This window comes from Somniosus microcephalus, chromosome 25 (assembly GCF_052327205.1).
Source record: "Somniosus microcephalus isolate GS21.2 chromosome 25, FLI_Smic_1.0, whole genome shotgun sequence".
In the NCBI taxonomy this organism is placed as follows: domain Eukaryota; kingdom Metazoa; phylum Chordata; class Chondrichthyes; order Squaliformes; family Somniosidae; genus Somniosus; species Somniosus microcephalus.
The window spans coordinates 41,130,815-41,150,462 of NC_141011.1; the positions used below are offsets into that span (position 1 = coordinate 41,130,815).

Consider the following 19,648-nt stretch of genomic DNA (forward strand, 5'->3'; position numbering starts at 1 on the left):
GTGAAGGAGTTTTGGGTACTGAGCAGCACTTTACAGGTTCATTTTGATTTGCCCTTCCTTGCATCGATTTAGAAGAGACTGTGGGGGCTGCACTCTGAGCTCTTTCCCTGGGCCTCTCCATTGTTCTTTCCAGCAGAATTGATATATAGGTTTCTCCAGGCCAAGATTCAAGGCTGCAATGAGCAGGGTGTAGATGGAGAGCAAGATCGACCCTCCCCTTTAAGAGCTGGCCGGCACCAGTGTGTCTGTGTTCCATTGCTGACTGACATCACATGAGCTTCGCCAGCGCGCTGAGGTAGCGCCTCGCTCCTCAGTGTTAGCGCCTTAAGAGAGGTGTGTAGCGCCTGATTTAGTGCTCCAATCAGCTCCAGGGGCGACAGAAGCCAAGTTTGCAGTCAGAGGCGATAATTAGCGGCAGGCGCTAAACTTTGTGCCCGGCCGATAATTGCGCCCCAAATAGGGCGATACCGAATTTCTCTCCCTTAATATTTAACAAAAATACCCAAATATAATTGAGGAGTAAAGTTTCAGGATGATTCTGTGATGCAATGGGGGGAGGGGGGAAAGAGGGGGGAGGAGTGAGGAGGGAGGAGCCATGCTTACAGGGAGTGCACCTTGGGGAATCCTGAACATGCACCTGCTATTTCCTGAGATGTGCTCCCTCTGAATGCTGCTCCACACTGGGCGCACCAGATTGTGGAACCAATCACTCCTCTTGTGTATGAGAGAGGTTGGAGGTCCCACCGTGCTAGGTCCTTATTGTACACCAAGTGAAAAGGTCAAGTTTTGAAAGAGGCTCCTCACTGAATGGTTTTCTCTCTGTGTTGCAACCTTTCCTACACTTTATTGATAAAACTTTGCTCTTCTTTACTTTCCTCTTTTGCTTCGTTTAAGCTCCAAATGCCCCATGTCAACTCTCTTCCTCCTCCCAGTTTCCACAGTAGGGTTGGAAGCTCAGATTGGGGTTGAATAGGATGTCAAGGTTGCAAACATTCTGACTCAGCCTGAGATAGTAGCTAGGGAGGGGAATGGGATCAGTGGAAAGGGTACAGTTTCTGGTGGGGACCAAAGATGATGGCTTCCCAATGCTTAACTGGAGGAAATTGCAGCTCATCCAAGACTGGATGCCGGACAAACAGTCTGACAACATAGAGGCAGTGAAAGTGTCAAGACAGGTGATGGAGAGGTAGAGCTGGCTGTCAACACCGAGGGGGAAGTATGTAGATAAGGAAGAGGCCCAGAATGGATCCTTGGGGGACTCCCGAGGTAACGGTGTGGAGACGGAAAGAAATTGGCGATGGAGATGGCTATGATTTGATAGGTAAGAGTGGAACCAAGTGAGGACAGTCCCACTGAGCTAGACAATGGAATAAAGGCGTTAAAGAAGGATGGTGTGGTTGACCGTGTGAAAGGATGTAGAGCGGTCGAGGAGGACAAGGACAGATAATGTACCATGGTCACAGTCATAGAGGATGTCATTTGTGACTTTGGTTAGGCCGTGGCAGGGATGGAAACCAGATTGGAGAGATTCAAACATGGAATTGTGGGAAAGATGGTTATGGACTTAGGAGGTGATATATGGAGGACTGGAGAGGAAAGGGATGGTAGTTTGCAAGGGCAGAGAGGTCAAGGGTGGGTATTTTGGGGAGGAGGGTGTTGACGGCGGTTTTGAAAGGGATGGGGAACAGCAACTGAGGAGATAGAGCCATTTACAATGTCAGCTAGCATGGGGGCCAGGAATGAAAGTTAAGTAGTCAATGGTTTAGTGGGAAAGGGGGTCAAGAGAGCAGGAGGTGGGTCTCATGAACAAAATAAGCTAGGAGGGCATGAGGGGAGATAGGAGTGAAGAAAGATGTGGGATCAGGGATAGGGCAGTGAGGATCCTGCCAAGAGATTTAGATTAATAGTCAAGGGGAAGGGAGAAAATGTGGCAGAGGCAGCTACATGGATGATCTAGAGGCCATAGGAGGTGGCAAGGTCGATGGGGTGCAAGTCATTCATTCCCAGGATCTCAGAATTGTGGAACTCCTTATTTTCTCAGTCTTCCCACCCTTCTGAAATCTTAATCTGAGCTTACTTCTTGATTTATGTTGTTGTATTTCGTACTCTTTAAGCTTTGGCTCCTTTACTTGGGTGTCTCAATAAAATTAACCAAAATGTGACAACACAAAGATAAAACAGAGAACAGTGTAGCTGAGGCTGATGTGCAGAGATTGGGTTGAAGCACATTGTTGGGGTATCACGGGGCAAGCTCTAGGACTGAAGGGGTAGAAGAGGATAAATATTCAATTTACAAGTAATGCTGAGACTTGAGGTTGACAAGTGTGCATATGCGCAAACAAGACACAAAAATCCGCAGATACAGACAGCTTACTTACCCATGTGTCCAAGGTTGGCTGAGGTACTCGGGCTGTGCTGGGAAGGCTGTCCCACCAGTTGGTTGACAGAGGGCAGTTTGTTCATCATGTTGGGTACCTTGTTTGTGGGGGGTATCACTGCACCATAGGACGATGAAGCCTGCTGTCTGCTCAAAACAAAATACAAATAGTTTAGAATGGTTTGCAGTATTTGGAAAGAAAATTCACTCCACGTACTACACAGAGGGTGAAACCTTCCCTGACTTTTATTACTCTCAGCAACCCAGGGCTAGAGAGATATACAAACCCGCCGGGGTTGCCTGTCCTGAATGCTATCCGTGATGCCTACTTAGAAGCGAATGTGTGCGAATGTCGGGTGAGGTCAGGATCAGGTTTGGTTGTGACACCCTCCACAGTTGGATAACCTGCTAACACTGCGGGCGGGCGAGGTACGACAGGGCTGTGAATGCTTGTGGAACCACTACCCGGCAGGAGCCAGTGGTGTTGAGAGAGGAGGGAAGGGACTAATGGTGGGCAATTTCCTCGGAGCTGCTCTCACTCTGCCACTGTAACTTGGCTGGGTGTGCGGCACGTAAATGTGCCCTTTTCTCATCCTTGACTGTTCTTATGGTTCAGTTTGGGTTTGGCTATTCTGCAATTACTGATCGGAATGTGGGGGAGTGATCCTGTGGGTAATTATATCGAGCCTTTCACAATCTTGTGGGTTTTTTGGTTTTGGGTGAGGAAAAACTAACAAGCAGTCTTGTCTCACACCAAGAATGGGTTCTGTCGCCTGGACATCAAAGGTGGGCAGGAGTCTATCTCTTGTTGATGCATATTCTTCATTGCAAGAGACTGTAGGATGATGAGAGAGTATTTGAGAATGAAAATGAAGGGGGGAGGGCGACATTTTAGAAAGGACAGGAGTAACAGTAAGCAAAAGGATGTACTGACTGGCGCTGTAGCAGTTGCTGTTGCTGCTGCCGGTATGAGTCGATAAGCTGCTGAGGCACTAATTCCATCAGCTCCAGGCTCTCCTTGATCTTCATGAGGATTTCAAAGTTCTCTCGTCCTCGTACCTGTGGAGAGATATTGAGACCATCACACACATTCCTACTGCAGCACTTAGAATAATTGGTGTTTTCTTTTAATAAAAGGTTTAGTTTTCCATCATTTTCCTCCAATTTTCTCCCTTCTGCTATCTCACCCAAGCTACCATTGGCCAGACTGTGTTGGCAGGTCAACCCCTGTCCTCGTCGGATGTCTATGCACACACAGTTTCCAGCAGGAAATCATTGGATAAGAAGAACTGATAACTTTTCCCCCTCTGTAGCCCAGGGCCAATTGTAGCACCCCAAGTGCTGCCAAGGCCGACATCAATTCACTCAACACAGAGGGGGGTTGAACCTGGGACCTTTCTGGTTTAGTTGCAGTGAGGGAGCTAACTAAACCTGTTGGTATAAATCATATCATTGATGTGAAGCGACAAGAGAGTTGGTGGCCTTTGGAGCCCATTGCACTTTGATCCATTTTTGTACTGTTTGAAAAACCGCACAAAAACTGGACTTCTGTCATGACACAAAATTGTAGGATGTGAATTCTCGCTACCGAGTAACCAGAGCAGAAAGATAGCAGTCACAAAGGGGCATATAGTGTTCCCAAGGCGATGGGCATGTGATTTACTCCGAGTCCTTTTCCATGACTAAGCTATGTCTCTGATTCCCTAGTAACAGTCGTGGACTCATTGCACAAACACATTTTAGACTGGTGCACTAATTGGCACTTAACTGGTAATCTCAAGCAGTGAAGCCTTGAGGATAGCAGGTGTGGGAAATAGAAATGCCAAGCCAATGCTGTGGGGATGGTCTTCTGAGGTTGGGAATGAGGCATGTTGTTGGGGCAGAGTACAAGTAGTTTTATTCTGCAACAAATCCATGCTATACCTGACCTGAGAATGCTTGATACTGACACTGGGCGTTCAAAATTGGAAAATATGCCTTTGCTCAACACTTGGTGTCAGCTGTGGCTCAGTGGTAGTACTCTCGCCTCTGAGTCAGAAGGTTGGGTTCAAGTCCCGCACCAGGAACCTGAGCACAAAAAATTTAGGCTGACCCTCCAGTGCAGTGCTGAGAGTGTGCTGCACTGTCGGAGGTGCTGACTTTTGAATAAGTAATTAAACCGAGGTCCTGTCTGTTCTCTCCGGTGGATGTAAAAGATCCCATGGCACTATTCGAAGAGCAGGGGAGTTCTCCGTGGTGTCTTGGCCAATATTTATCCCTCAACTAACATCACTAAAACAGATTATCTGGTCATTATCACATGGCTGTGTGTGGGACCTTGCTGTGTGCAAATTGGCTGCAGATTTTCCTACATTACAATAGACTCATTCAATGGCTGTAAAATGCTTTTGGAGGTCCTGAGATCGTGAAAGGTGCTATATAAATGCAAGTCTTTCTTTTTACTAACATTCTTAGGAACATAGGAACAGGAGTAGGCCATTGAGCTTCTTGAGCCTGTTCCGCCATTCAATGAGATCAATGAGGCTGATCTGCGACCTACCTCCATATACCCACCTTTGGCCCATATCCCTTAATACCTTTAGTTAACAAAAAGCTATCAATCTCCGATTTAAAATTAACAATTAATCTAGCATCAATTGCCTTTTGCGAAAGAGAGTTCCAAACTTCTACCACCCTTTGTGTGTAGAAGTGTTTCCTAATTTCACTCTGAAAGGTCTGGCTCTAATTTTTAGACTATGCCCCCTAAAAAACTTCAATCAGATCACCCCTTAACCTTCTAAATTCTAGGGAATACCACCCTAATTTGTTTAATCTCTTCTCGTAACTTAACCGGGTATCATTTTGGTAAACCTACGCTGCACTCCGTCCAAGGCCAATATATCCTTCCTAAGGTGTGGTGCCCAGAACTACTCACAGTACTCCAGGTGTGGTCTAACCAGGGTTTTGTATAGCTGCAGCATAACTTCTACCCCCCTTGTATTCTAGTCATCTAGGTATAAAGGCCAGCATTCCTTTAGCCTTTTTGATTATTTTCTGTACCCGTTCATGACATTTTAATGATCTATGTACCTGGACCCCCAAGTCTCTTTACACCTCCACTGTTTTTAGCTTTTCACCATTTAGAAAGTACCCTGTTCTATCCTTTATAGGTCCAAAGTGGATGACCTCATATTTACCTACATTGAAATCCATTTGCCACAGTTTTGCCCATTCACTTAATCTGTCGATATTCCTTTGTCATTTTATGCTTTCATCCACACTGCCTACAGTGCAGTGTGGATGTGGCAAATTTGGATATATGATCTTCTATGCCATCATCTAAGTTGTTAATAAATACTGTGAATAGTTGAGGCTCCAACACAGATCTCTGCGGGACACCACTAGTCACATCCTGCCAATTTGAGTACCTACCCATTATCCCTGCTGCCTGTCTCCTGCCGCTCAGCCAATTTCCTAACCAGGTCAATAATTTACACTCAATTCCGTGGGCTTCTACCTTAGTTAACAGTCTCTTATGTGGGACTTTATCAAATGCCTTCTGGAAGTCCAGATAAATAACATCCATAGATATTCCCCTGTCCACTACTTTAGTCACCTCCTCAAAAAATTCAATCAGGTTTGTCAGGCATGACCTACCTTTCACAAATCCATGATCAACTGAAAATTTTCGTGGTGTTCAGTCACCCTATCCTTAATTATAGACTCTAGTAATTTCCCGACAACAGATGTTAGGCTAACTGGCCTATAATTCCCTGGTTTCCCTTTCTCGCCTTTCTTAAATAGCAGAGTGACATGCACAATTTTCCAATCTAAAGAAATGGTTCCTGAATCGAGAGAACTTTGGAAGATTATAGTTGGGGCATCTGCAATGTGCTCACCGACTTCCTTTAAAACCCTGGGATGGTCCTGGGGATCTGTCACTCTTTAGTGCCATTATTTTCTTCATTACTGTTATTTTACTTACGTTAATTTTATTGAGTCCCTGTCCCTGATTTAATATTAGTTTCCTTTGGATTTCTGGCATGCTATTCTTTTCCTCTTCTGTAAATACTGATGCAAAGTAATTATTCAGTATGTCTGCCATTTCCTTATTATCATTGACAATATCACTGCTTTTAGTTTTTATGGGGCCAATATTGCTCCAGACTACCCACATTCTCCATATATAATTGTAAAAATTCTTTGTGTTGATTTTGATATCCCTTGCAAGTTTCTTTTCATACTCCTTTTTTGTAGCTCTTACTATCTATTTTGTCATCCTTTGCTGTTCTTTGTATCTTTCCCATTTGTCAGGATCTGTGCTTTTTTTTGCATTTTTGTATGCTTTTTCTTTTAGTTTTATGCTGTCCCTTACCTCTTTAGTTGTCCATGGCTGTTTTCTTTACTTTGATTAGCAGAAACATTCATTAAAAATATTTTTTTTTAATTTTGGGGTGCGGGTTACAGAAAGTAAACTGCTCCATTGCCCAACACTGACATCGCTTATCTTAAAAGGGGATGCCTTCTCCTCCCTACCGTTCAGCCCACTATTGGTAGCAGCCACCTCGGTTCTACTCTCTGGAAATCCCTCTCTAAAGGGCACTGCCTCTCCCCCTTTCAACCTCCCTCAGGACCTAGCTCTTTGACCAGGATTTCTGTAACCCCTCCTAATCTCTCTCTTTTCAGCTCAGCATTCATTTTCTTTACGCCTACTTTTGAAATGCCTTGGAACGTTTTGTAATGTTAAGGGTTCTGTAGAAATGCAAATTGTTGTTGATGAATACAAATAAATCGAAAAAGAAAAATGTAAAAGAGTCACCTGATATAGGTCTGGCTGGTAGAGGTGCAACAATTGACCACAGTGCTGCTGGGATGGAAAGTGGAATAGTCGGCCAGACTTACTGCTCCTACTGATTAGCGTCAGAATGTGTGCACATGTAGATGTTGGGTGAGGACAGGATTGGGTTAAATAGCCTGTGAACTAGTCCTGCCTAGGCTCACACATGAAGATTGGCCACCTGGGTGAGGTACTGGAGAACTGCTGGCACCCTAGCCTACCCAGTAAATTGAGCCCTGTCCCAGCAAATGTCATCGGGCTATTTAACTGTGAGAGCATGCTGTCGTTCAAAATAGTACTCACTGGATAGTCTTCTGGAGAGGAGCAGAGAAAATTGGGGAGAAAAAAAAAAGAAAATAGGTGGGCTTTGGAGGAGGCAGCATGACACTCAACACTTAGATGGCTAAAGGAATGATATAAATACTCACAGGTACATAGAAGAACTCCTCATCTCCATGCCTCCTCTTTTTGATGCCTGCATTGGGCCCCTGGACTCCCTGTGGTGTCTGTTTGAAGGCTGAAACACAGAGGACAGGGGCATCTAGTCACCTTTCGCAGTCATGCACTGATGATGTCTTTTATAACCTTTCCTAAAATATCTAATTTCAAATCCTGCAGGTTACTCCAGGCCAGATTGTCCAGCACACAGGCTGTACTGGGTTTATACGGCACCCCGCCCCTTCAACCACCGTCTGCCCCACCTGTGACAGAGACTGTAGGTCCCGCATTGGACTCATCAGTCACCTGTGAACTCATTTTTAATGTGGAAGCAAGTCATCCTCGGTTCCGAGGGACTGCCTAAGAAGAAGATACGGCACAGCAGTTTGAAATTATATTCCAATTTTTTTTCTTACAGTAACTGAGAATTTTGTTCAAGTGAATAAAAAGAATGTAATGGCATGGTAATGTATAGCCTTCGTGCACTAATGTGGGGCAACACGTAGCCGTGGAATTCCCATCTCTGCTGAGTTGGGGACCTCAGGCATGTCTCTGTGTGCAGAGGCTGTGTGCCCACCAACAAGTAAATAGGGAAACCTGAAGGACGAACCACCTTCCAGCTGGTCTGGACGATGACAAGTTTCACAATGACTACAGCAGAGAACTGAGAGCAGGCTGGCCTCTCAGCCTGTGAAAGATGTAGAATGGGAGGCCAACAGGGGACGAAAAGCAGACGATAACATCAGAGGGTACCATACTGCCAAATCTAATTCAAATGTTAATGACCCCCCACCCCGCCTGTGGTCAGACCGGAAGACTTACTGCGTTTGTTACCATTTCCGTTTTTCGCTGCGCTCTCGTTGATGGCTTGCTGCTCACGGTAATGATCCTCATCTGCTTTCCGATCTCTTCCTGGGCAGGCACAGATTCGACCTTCAAATGACCGACGTCCAAGAACCTGACCACTGAAGAGGATAACAAGGCATTCATTAGGTGAGGGAATTACATTAGCGTCACCATCACCATCAGTCCCAACAGCCCCCAAGTATCTACACAGCGCCTTTACTGTAGAAAACCACCCCAAAGCACTTCACAGAGGAGAAATGGAGCAGGTACTCTTTGTGGGAGGGTTAGGAGAGGTGACTGAAAGCTTGGTCAAAGAGATGTGTTTGAGAAGGCTTTTAAACTTGGGGAGAGAGGTGGAGAGGTTTTGGCAAAGAGTTCCTAAGAGTAGGGGAAAGGCAGCTGAAAGTGGAGCGAAGGAGTGGGGCTGGATGGGAGGCAGGAACAGAAGGACCGGAGGACATGGGAAAGGACATAAGTCTAGCGAGTCTGTTGAGGCAGCACGGGGCCAGGCCATGGAGGAATTTGTAGAAAAGGATTTTAAATATGATCCATTGGGGGACAAAGAACAAACACGGGTCAGCAAGGATGGGAGTAAGAATACAGATTGGTACAATGTAGAGTGGAGCAGGGTAGATTGGAGTAAGTTCTAAATGTTGATACAAGTACTCTGAATGTCATGCTCTCTCTCCAGTCCATATATTATGAAATCTTGTGCCTTTTCTAAATGACTAAATACCTTGTGATTGGGCAGCACTGAGATAATGATTGTAAAACAACATTCTATTGAGCACAGTTACTCACTCTCTTGTTTCCAAGGTGATGATCATAAGGATGGGCCGTCGATTCATTCCACCCACACAGCTACTGTTACACATGAAGTTGTAGAGAATTGTAGTGAACTCTGTTCCTACCTGCTCAAACCAGAAGAATCATCAATCAATAAATAAAGCAATAACCAATAAATGAATCAATACACAGCATTTCAATATGTGCAATGACAATTATAAGACTCAACTCACATCTCCACCCCAACTCTCTCTTACCAACAACCTCAAAGCTGTGGAACTCCTCACCTCCCTACCTCCAACAACCTACAAGCTTGGTGTCACCAAACAACTGCTTCTAAATTTACCTCATCTTCTCTTCTAAACCTCAGTGGTGTCCTTCACAATGGCCCTTTCACTGGAGTTTCTCAATTTAACACTGCGAAAGAACACTCCTGAAATGTTAATCTATGTTTTCCTTTCAGATGCCGATCTAGCCAATGAGTGTTTCCAGCATTTTCTATCCTTTCTACCATATATTCTGAACTGACAGCTTTGACTCAATATATAATGTACAGGAATTAACACTGAGATGTACACTAAGCATATTATTCATAACTAAAAGAACTGTCAAAATTCACCTGGTATCCATAATGACTCTTAAGGTTGCAATTCCTGTTTTTTTCCAACACATTTTTGCTTGTCTAATTTGTTTTCTAAAATTAAGCGATGACAGGAATATTGGGCCCTTCGTTTCCTGCAATAACCATTCCATATCTGACACTAGATGTCAGTATAACCTTAGCAGTCTGCCATTTGAGGCACTTTCTTATACAAAACATTGCCCCTTGATCCAGGATCCAGAATTCAGCTCACAGTAACTTTACTAATCTAAAACATAGTTATTTCTACAATACCATGTCTCACCATGATTTCTCACATTGTCGATCATTATAGTCCAACTATTAAGCTGCAACAGAACACTGACTGGAAAGTATAACTAACCGATGGGCCTGATCCACCTGTGTCATCTGTTTGAATAATTCTTCAAAGCATTAAAAAACGCCTATGTTCTGTTACTCTACAGTGCTCCTGATTCATGGGTTCATCACACTTGTGAACAAATTTCAGTGTGCAATAATCTCGGGACAATTTGAACCTCTTTATTTGTGGACATTGGACACAAACATATCTTTCTTCCTCAGTGGGTTAAGGGATGATTCAGTCTAATCCTACCTCGCTAAAAACAAGAATTAAAGACGCATGGTTACGATGTACCTGTGGGGGCTCGAATGGCACGATGACGCTCTGCCGTCCAGTGACGCCATCATCAATGTACTGAGCGAGGTTGTTGCCTTCCACCCTGATCAGGTGACTCGCTGGAGCGGACTGGCCTGGAAGGACGGCAGTGACACACACACAGGCTATCAAATGTGACCAGAACAGAGCCGACTAATCAGAGTCCAGTGAGAATTCACCCAGAATGAAGCACATGGACCTAACAGTGAAATGAATACATTTCCCAAATGTATAACTTACTCCATTTTATTATTTATCTGTAATGAAAGATGAATAAATACGGAGTAAGAGTAATGAAGGTCAGACTGAACTATAACACACTAACCCAGTTGAGGGTTGAGAAGTCAGATGTTTGCCATCTGAGGCAGGATTACGGGCTTCAATTCACTAACTATCTTTTTCCCCTCTTCCAAATTTCTCCTCTTCTCTCCTCATGTTGGGGTACAGATCAATTTTCCCATTTTCTCCTTATGTTGGGGGTACAGATCCATAAATGCCAATATGCCTTCATCTGTCTCACCCAAGAGCCCATTCTGCATGTATGTGCCTAGATAGAGATTGCTGGTCGGTTATTCAGCTGTGGAGGTGCATCACAGTCGCGCCTGAGCATGATCCTGTCCTCATCCAATAGGAGTCAGTGAATGGTGATCGGGAAGGGCAACTCTGGCTGATTCTTCTGTCACTAAACCAGGTGCACACAGGTCAATTGTAGCACCCCCACCACTGTCATGGGTGAGATCAGCACAGACTGAGGATTGAACCTGCAATTTTCCTTGTCTGTCTCACCATGATTTCTCACATTGTCAATGTTACCAACCTGGGGGATCCCAGGAAGTTTGTTGCCTAAATGGGGCAGCACAACAGGATAATTAATTTTTCTCCAAGGTTTGGATCCTTTCATTGTGGGTGGAAAGGAGTGGGGAGGAAGGATCATAACTACACTGTCTGGTGATGAAAAGCATGAGGAAGCTATGAGATTGGAGATAATTTCTATAATAATAGTGCTGCCAAACAGATCTTGCGGAGCTCAGTAAACAGCTGTAGGACAAATGAGCTGACTTATTTGTACTACAGCTGTTTACTAAGCTCAGCACGATCTACCTGGCAGGAATAATCTAGATGGCAATTGCAGCAAGGCTTTACCTACAGGTGGTTGATATGTGGGCATGATAAATCTTCAATTGGCAGACACAGAGCTGGTTGAAACTTCTCTACTGAGCATGATTGCAATGGTATATAGCCATACTTTAATGCAGATTTGGCACTGTGCCTGATGCCAAGCGATTTACATACTGACTGGCTGATTTTTGGCACCTTGTATGTTGTCTGGTGTCTGAAAGATACAGTTGCAAAGCCTCTGGGTGTAACAGTCAACATAACCGAATTTGGGAAACTTGGCAACTGCACCATGTCCACTGATGGGGATAAAACAATTAAGACACTTTGGCATATAGAACCCCGGAGGCACGGGGTCGTGGCTAGAATCCCATGTACGCTGAGTTACTGATTCTGGCTGTGCTGCTGGGGTGAGGTGCTGAGCGAACACCCAGGCACTTCCCAGCAGGTAGGGAAGGAAAATCACAGGATGAGCCATCCCCAGCTTGCATCTCTGAGCAGTTGCTTTTGGAACAGGTCAGGAGCAGCTTGCCTGCCCGCCCTCTCAGCGGACAAAGGGTAGCGTGGACAGGGAGATATAGAAGACGTTGGGGAGAAAAATACCAAATCCCTCTGTTGTTGCTGCATTTTTCTCGTTCTGCTCTTTGTCCAAAATTCTTCAGGTTGATTTTGGTTCAAGCTCTTTCTTATCACAAATCTGGTTGAATACAGCAACAAAGAATATGGATGGTTAAAGGTAAACTTGGTTTGCATCATAGTTTGGGTGGGGCAGGGAGTGCTTTTGCATGTTAGGTTGGCAGATTACACCTGAAACGTTAACTCTGTTTCTCTCTTCACGGATGCTGCCTGACCTGCTGAGTATCTCCAGCATTTTCTGTTTTTATTTCAGATTTGCAGCATCTGCAGTATTTTCTTTTTGTAATAAATGAATTCGCTGTTTTCAGGCTACTGATGCTGCTGTGCCTCAGAGGCATCACTGAGCAGGCAGTCCTGGACTCAAGTCAACTTCAATCTGAGGCAAGTTCTATTTTATTTAATTATTATTTCAGAGTCATGTTTGGCTTCTTAAGAGTCCCACATTGTGTAAGAAACTGGAGCATGTCCCCAACACTCTCACTAGCAGCAAAGGTAGTTGTAAGGACTTGGCACAGTGCATGGCCATGCCAGGCACTCACTGGAGGAGGTGGCACCAAGTACAATATGTGGGGGTAGCTATGTAACAACTGGCATGCCCGTCACTGGCAGCTATATGAAGCTCACTCAACCAAATTCCTGGAATCTTTCTGACGGTACAGAATGGGCCATCACTTTACTGGGACTTTCAACCAATGGTTCTTCCGCACCTCCCCCCCCCGCCCCAATTAGAGGCATTCCGTCATTTTATTCTTCAAATAGAGATGACTGAATGAAAGAAACTACTGTAGCTTGACCAATGATCAGGCGAGTGAAGGCACAATACTAAGGAAGAAGGGTAAATTCAGCAATCCTGTGCTCTCATGCTGAGCTGTGCTTGAAGGCAGCACATCACAGAAACCCCACAGTGCAGATAGAGGCCATTTCGGCCCATCGAACCTGCACCGACACATATCCCACCCGATCCCCGTACCCCCTACACCAACACATATCCCACCCTATCTCCGTAACCCCACACATTTTAATCCCCCTAACACTAAGGGTCAATTTATCATAGCCAATCAACCTAACCTGCACATCTTTGGACTGTGGGAGGAAACCGGAGCACCCGGAGGAAACCCACGCAAACACGGGGAGAATGTGCAAACTCCACACAGACAGTCACCCGAGGCCGGATTCGAACCTGGGTCCCTGGCGCTGTGAGGCAACAGTGCTAACCACTATGCCACCGTGCTGCCAGATAGAGCTGCAGCAGTGTAATGCTGACTCTCCGACCTGCGATCCCTTGAAGCGTGGCTCTCCACTGGGAGTGAGAGATAATTGACTCTACCTGAATCAGAAGTGAATGGTTAATGTGGAACGATTCCCCAATGGGTCAGTGCTCTTAAGACAGAAAAGAGGCTGAAAGATAGCAAAACTGTAGTCTACATTTTCTGATTGGTGTCACTGTAGCGCTAAGTTAAGAAGAAGAAAAGTTCTACCCGCGCTCCTCCCCCCCATCACGGACTGTCTAAGGGTACCGAGTAGGTACGTGGAGAGAGGGATTACATTGCATTTTGGTAACATCCACTCACTATCGTTGAAGTCTCTGCCAAGCTCGTGATTGGGGCAGCGTTTCACCACTTCGGTCACGTGTTCAGCCTTTTTGTAGACTGGCATTGCACGCACCACACTGCCCTGAGGTGGTGGCGAGGCCAGTTTCACCTGGATTGGACATGTCTTTGCAATCTGACAGTAAAGTTTCTTCAGCAGTGGAGAATACTATAAAATAAGATAATACACAGTAAAGCATTCGTTAAAGTATGCAGGAATTTCTTTATCATTCCTTACTAGTTACACTCCCATGGTAAGTCAAGACCAAGTGTAGTCATCAGGTAAAGTAGAAACATAGAAACATGTGTGGTTAGATGGCAGAGGATAACTGGACCAGGGTGCACAGATTTAATTCAGTCCACATTTATAATCATACTTACTGTCCCGATTGGTATATAATAGTTGTATTGTTTTTATAGTTAAGTAGATAAACTTACAGCAATTTGAGAAGCAGAGAAATAAGAGTTGGTTGGAGCATAGAGTTTCTCTGCCATATAGGCTTAGGATCTGGGAGACGCAAAACTGAGGTGCTTGTGATGAACATGGTTCCTAAAGGAACTCAGAATCATGTAGATCACCCAACTTATTACCAAGTAATGCAGCTGGAGAAGTCCCTGGTAACCTCAGCCTCTTTGTTCTAACACACTGATGCAGACATTCTCTCAACAGATACAGAAAGCCAACAATTAGTGTGGGCTGGATTTGAGCCCAAAGCCCAGAGATGAAAGATCAATGATCCAGCACAGACCCAACCTCCAGCAGAAAGAGAAGACATTCACACGTTCTTCCTCCTCCCTGCACATTCATGACTCCTACTTCAACGCATTCTTCCTCAGGATTTCAAAACTGTGGAACTCCTTGCCTTCTTTCAGATTTCCCTTCTTCCTACAATCTACAGGTTTAAAAAAAATGTTTGACATTATCTAACTACTTCCTGATATACCTTATCTTCCCTTCTACTCTTCAACTCTATTGTTGTCCCAGCCCTTCACCTGGGTTTCTCTATATAAAAAAACACCTTTCAGTTTGGTGTGGATTTAAACCTAGGTCTCGGAGATGAAACAGAGATCCAGCACACTCTACAGCCCCTTTGGAGAAAAGAGACCTGTCTGTCTGTAAGTGTAGGGTAGATGTTATGATTGGTGGTTATCTCATACAAACCCTGAACACACTCCGACCAAATTCTACTCTGTGCTATTTTAACAAGATATAGGTTAGTAATAAAGGTGAAAACAGTATGGAAAGGAATTTGGTCTGAATGTGTGAAGAAGTCGTATGGGGAAAGGGCCAACTGTAATTTCTACTCTTGTATCTTGAAGGCTTATGAAAGTATCTTGAAAGCCAGTAACATCTTGCCTGAGATCACTGTGACATTTGATTGGTGCTGAGTTGGTAAACACTTAATTCATCAACCCTGTTTTTTAACATTCACTCAGTGAATAAATCTTCTCTTGACACAGGTTTTTCTTTTGCAATTTTTTTCTATGAAACTCCCTGATAAGTAAAGCTTATTACATGTTTTTATTTATTGATTCACAACCTGACAAGAAAATGTAATTTGTTTAGGGATATTGTTCCTTTTCTATAATAATGGATGGAACTGCAGCAACAGTAGAAGAGGCCGTGACAAAGATGAATTAAAAAAACTTTATTGTAGAGTCTACTTTTGTGCTAATTCTCAATGTTTATGTAACAGGACTATTTTTCCTTCATTGCAATTTTTCTCCTTACTCATTTGCTGGGATACAGTGCCAGGGGTGTGAGTCATTTTCTGGTACTTCACAAAAGTGATCTTGCTTCATGGGGCTAGATTTTCAGGGAGCCGTCAGGCGGGGTTTCAGGCGTGTGGGGGGGGGGGGGGAAATCCCGAATTCGGGGGTCCCGACACCATCCCGCCCCACATAAGTTTCAGGGGCGGCGGGTACCCGCCCCGCACTGGGACCCGCCGAAACCAGGCGGGAAGGGATTAGTGCCAATTAACTGCCTGTTAACAGGTAGTTAACAGGCAGTTTTTAGCCTAATCCCTATTTTGAGGGGTGTCGTGTGGGTTTCCCGACGGCTCCAAACCACGCTAGGTTGGAGCGGCGGGCCGTCGGGTTGAAGGAGTTGGAGGGGTTGCGGTGTCGGCGCTCAGGTGAGTGATGGGTGCATGAATGTAAAGGTAAGTGTGTTTAAAGTGTGTAAAGAACTTTAACTTACCTGTACTTACCTTCACAGCCTTTCTTCCTGTAGCTGTCGGGAGCGCATCACTCAGCCGGCGCTTAAAGCTGAACGGCTGCGATCTGTCAAAAGTGACAGCCTTCAGCTTTGAGTGCTGCTGAGAGTTCTAAATGAGTCTGCGCAGAGGGACTCATGTCAGAACTCAGACTGTCAGCGTTTCACAGCTTCAAACAGCTGTGAAGCACTGATATTTCATCTGCCAAGATCTCTTGACAGATGAAATTGCAGTCTGTGACGTCACCTGTTGCCGGGTGGCCCTTAATTGGCCTGCTGAGCCCGCTGGGCGGGCTCAACAAGGTCAATCAAGGGAAAATTGCGCGGATTGGCCGGACGTCGAAGTAGGCGGGTCAAAAACCCGAAAGGGGAAGTCCCGCCTTCTTCCCGACAGGTTCGACAAAATCGACCCCATGGCGCTGAACAGTGAGCACTGAACATTCTATTCAATCATAGGAGGAAAGGGCACAGAGAGACACACCACAGCCTAGCCCAAACCTATCCTCATCCAATGTCTACACAAGTAGGCTTTCCAATAGGATCACTAGCTTGTGACCAGGGGAGTCCTGGCTCATCTTTCCCCCTACCTACCTCATGTATTTGTGGCAGCCGTACAGCTAATCGCCTGGAGATTAATAATTCAGCAAAATGAGGGATTGTGCTCTGTATGGCTCAGTGCCACATCAACCACTTACCAACTGAACCATTGAAAGAGTTTTGGATTTGGAGTCGAGATTTCAATTCAGCTGAGTAGAACATCTGATGTATTTCTAAGTACAGCTCTGTTGGTTTTTAAAAAAGATACAAATCCCATATACCAGGATCCCAAATCTACTCACTGCAAAACTATTTTAATGTAACAATGAACCAAGCCAAACAAGTTTGGTCACGTCAGAGGTGGAAAAAAATCGCTTTGTTGTGTCCAGACACTGGTCTTTGAAATCCAAACAGTATCCTCCACTTTGAAATCAAACCCCCATATTTTATTTTCACTCGTGGATAGAACAGTCGGCGTGCGTGGAGGTCTCCACATTATCGCTGACGTGCTTCGGCATGTCTTTCTCGAGAAGAACCCAGGACTCCACCTGGAGCATATGGTTTCCTGACTCTTCAGCGGTATTTGTACAGACATGTAGATTAATGGAAATAAATGACAGTATTTAAAAGGCTATAAATTGCAACTGGCTTTCAATCACAGCCTGCTATTTGGAGACCTGGTTATGTAAACTCCCCGCACAGGTGACCTGTGATCAAACCAATGCCACTGTGCTGAGTTAGCTGATCTGAACTGCAGAGGTATGGGATACTAGAATTGGCCTTCGTGCCCTGGGCTGCAGATTGGTTCCGTGATCCTGATCGCTGTCCAGTGACCCCTGTTGGAAAGTGCACATGTGAACATTGAACGAGGATAGGATTGGGATCGGCTGCAATGCCCCCCACATGTGAACAGCTGGCCTGCGTTGCTATAAGTTGAGTGGTCACCGGGACAAAGTGTTGCAGAACACGACACAATCAAGTTGAGAAAAGAGCACTTGGCTCATCATGCCTCTAGCATTTCAACTGCAAATTGGACGCCCCCCACTACCTTTGACCACTACTTCATCTGGTAGATTATTCTGTTTATTAACAAGAAGTCAACACATTCAAGAAAGGATGGGAGAATCCATGATTAAACCAGTGTCAGTCATGGCTCAGTTGGTAGCACTCTAACCTCTGAGCCAGAAGGTTGTGGATTCAAGCTCTGCTCCAGAAACTTGAGCACAAAAATCTAGGCTGACACTCCAGTGCAGTACTGAGGGAGTGCCGCATTGTCGGAGGCCCTGTCTGTCTCTCAGGTGGACGTAAAAGATCCCATGGCACTATTTTGAAGAAGAGCAGGGGAGTTCTCCCTGGTGTCCTGGCCAATATTTATCCCTCAATCAACATCACCAAAACAGATTATCTCGTCATTATCACATCGCTGTTTGTGGGAGCTTGCTGTGCGCAAATTGGCTGCCGTGTTTCCTACACTGCAACAGTGACTACACTTCCAAAGTACTTCATTGGCTGTAAAACGCTTTGGGATGTCCTGTGGTTGTGAAAGGCGCTCTATAAATGCAAGCCTTTCTTTCTAGTCTTTCAATTCCAATCTGTCAACAGAGAAACTTGATGTGGAATTCTAGATATGTGACAGGTTGAAGAAGTGGTAACCAGTGGGTGTAGAAAATATACCCAATTAATGTTCATGCAAGATTTAATTTTCAGAATATTATACTGCTTTATATGTTGGTGCAGTTGTTGTACATTTTAATTGCACAACAGGTCCTTCAAATGAGGCAGTAACCCCAGACCCCGTCTGTTCTCTTTAAACAAGTAGATGTTAAAGGTTCCACGGCACTATTTGAAGGCAAGCAGGGAGTTCTCCTGGCCAACATCCCTCCTTCAACTAACACGACCATTCATCTCATTTCTGTTTGTGGGCTGGCACATTTGCCTAAATTAACAACAGTAATTCATGATGTGACGTGCTTTGAGATGTTTCAACTACCTGACAGAATGCTTCATAACCTATCTCAACTCCAGAAAATCCAATCAACATCATTACACAGTTTGGCTCTTGATACTTTCCCAGCTTTACGCAGATACAGACATCCCTTGTGCTGACTGACATATATCCCACAGGTGGTTCATTCACATTATTTGTGGTAGTTCCGGAGCTTCTCCATAGCAGGAGTTGTCCAAGATTGACACTTTTCCCCATTGTCCCATGCCGACTACCCAGTCAATGTTATTATACTTGACCCAAACTGAATTCTATTCCAACCCAGTTGCCAACATTTAAAAATAGGTTAGGTAGGTGGTTGAAGCAAAGAGGCATAAAGGGATATGGGAACATGACAGGTACATCAGATTGGGTCTACTAATTGTGCAGAGAATGAATGCCAATATGGACTGGTTGGGCCGAGCGGCCTGTTTCCGTGTTATAATTTCCATGTAATTGGGAAATTTCCTTGTAAACTGGCTTGGGATTTCTGCATTTATATTAATTTTATTTGAGAGAAATAAAAACCAGGATTAGATTAAGTATCAGAAATAGGTCCTAATCTTATGTTTAACAAGCACTTCTTTCTATCTGTGTGTCTTTCTACTTGTCTGTCTATCTATCCATCTGTCTGCATCTCGTGTCCACCACAATCTAGACATCACATTTTGTTACAACAATCTAAAACAAATGTGAGAAAAAAGCCAGATGTTTCATGCTGGGTTCTTCTGACCTGGAACCTGAAATTTACAAGCAATGTACTGATCTCTAACTGGGCTCAGAAATTGGATTTCCACTTGAGCAATGACTTTAAACGGAAAGGCTGAATTAGCAGCTGGGCATCAGGACAATGCTCCAGATCCCAGATAACTGTGAACAATGGTGTGCGAGATCTACTAATGAACATTAAAGTGTGCCAGTCTTTCAGAAAACAGTTGGTATTAAACTGCCAGGAAATGGGATGGGAGGCTTTTAATGGGAATTGCCCAGACTAAAGAGGAACAGCTGACAACTCTGCAATGTCTACTATG

General features: G+C 44.6%; 1 protein-coding gene across 1 annotated transcript in view; it reads right to left on the reverse strand.

Moving 5' to 3' along the window:
- tp73 (tumor protein p73) overlaps positions 1-19,648 on the reverse strand; it is a 143,756-nt gene that overhangs the window by 15,225 nt on the left and 108,883 nt on the right. The window contains exons 4-10 of the mRNA XM_085967271.1: positions 13,864-14,050; positions 10,520-10,635; positions 9,279-9,388; positions 8,454-8,596; positions 7,622-7,710; positions 3,312-3,436; positions 2,379-2,524 (exon numbers count right to left, since the gene is read on the reverse strand). Coding sequence (XP_085823397.1) covers positions 2,379-2,524; positions 3,312-3,436; positions 7,622-7,710; positions 8,454-8,596; positions 9,279-9,388; positions 10,520-10,635; positions 13,864-14,050 — 916 coding nt within the window. The remainder of the gene's footprint in view (positions 1-2,378; positions 2,525-3,311; positions 3,437-7,621; positions 7,711-8,453; positions 8,597-9,278; positions 9,389-10,519; positions 10,636-13,863; positions 14,051-19,648) is intronic.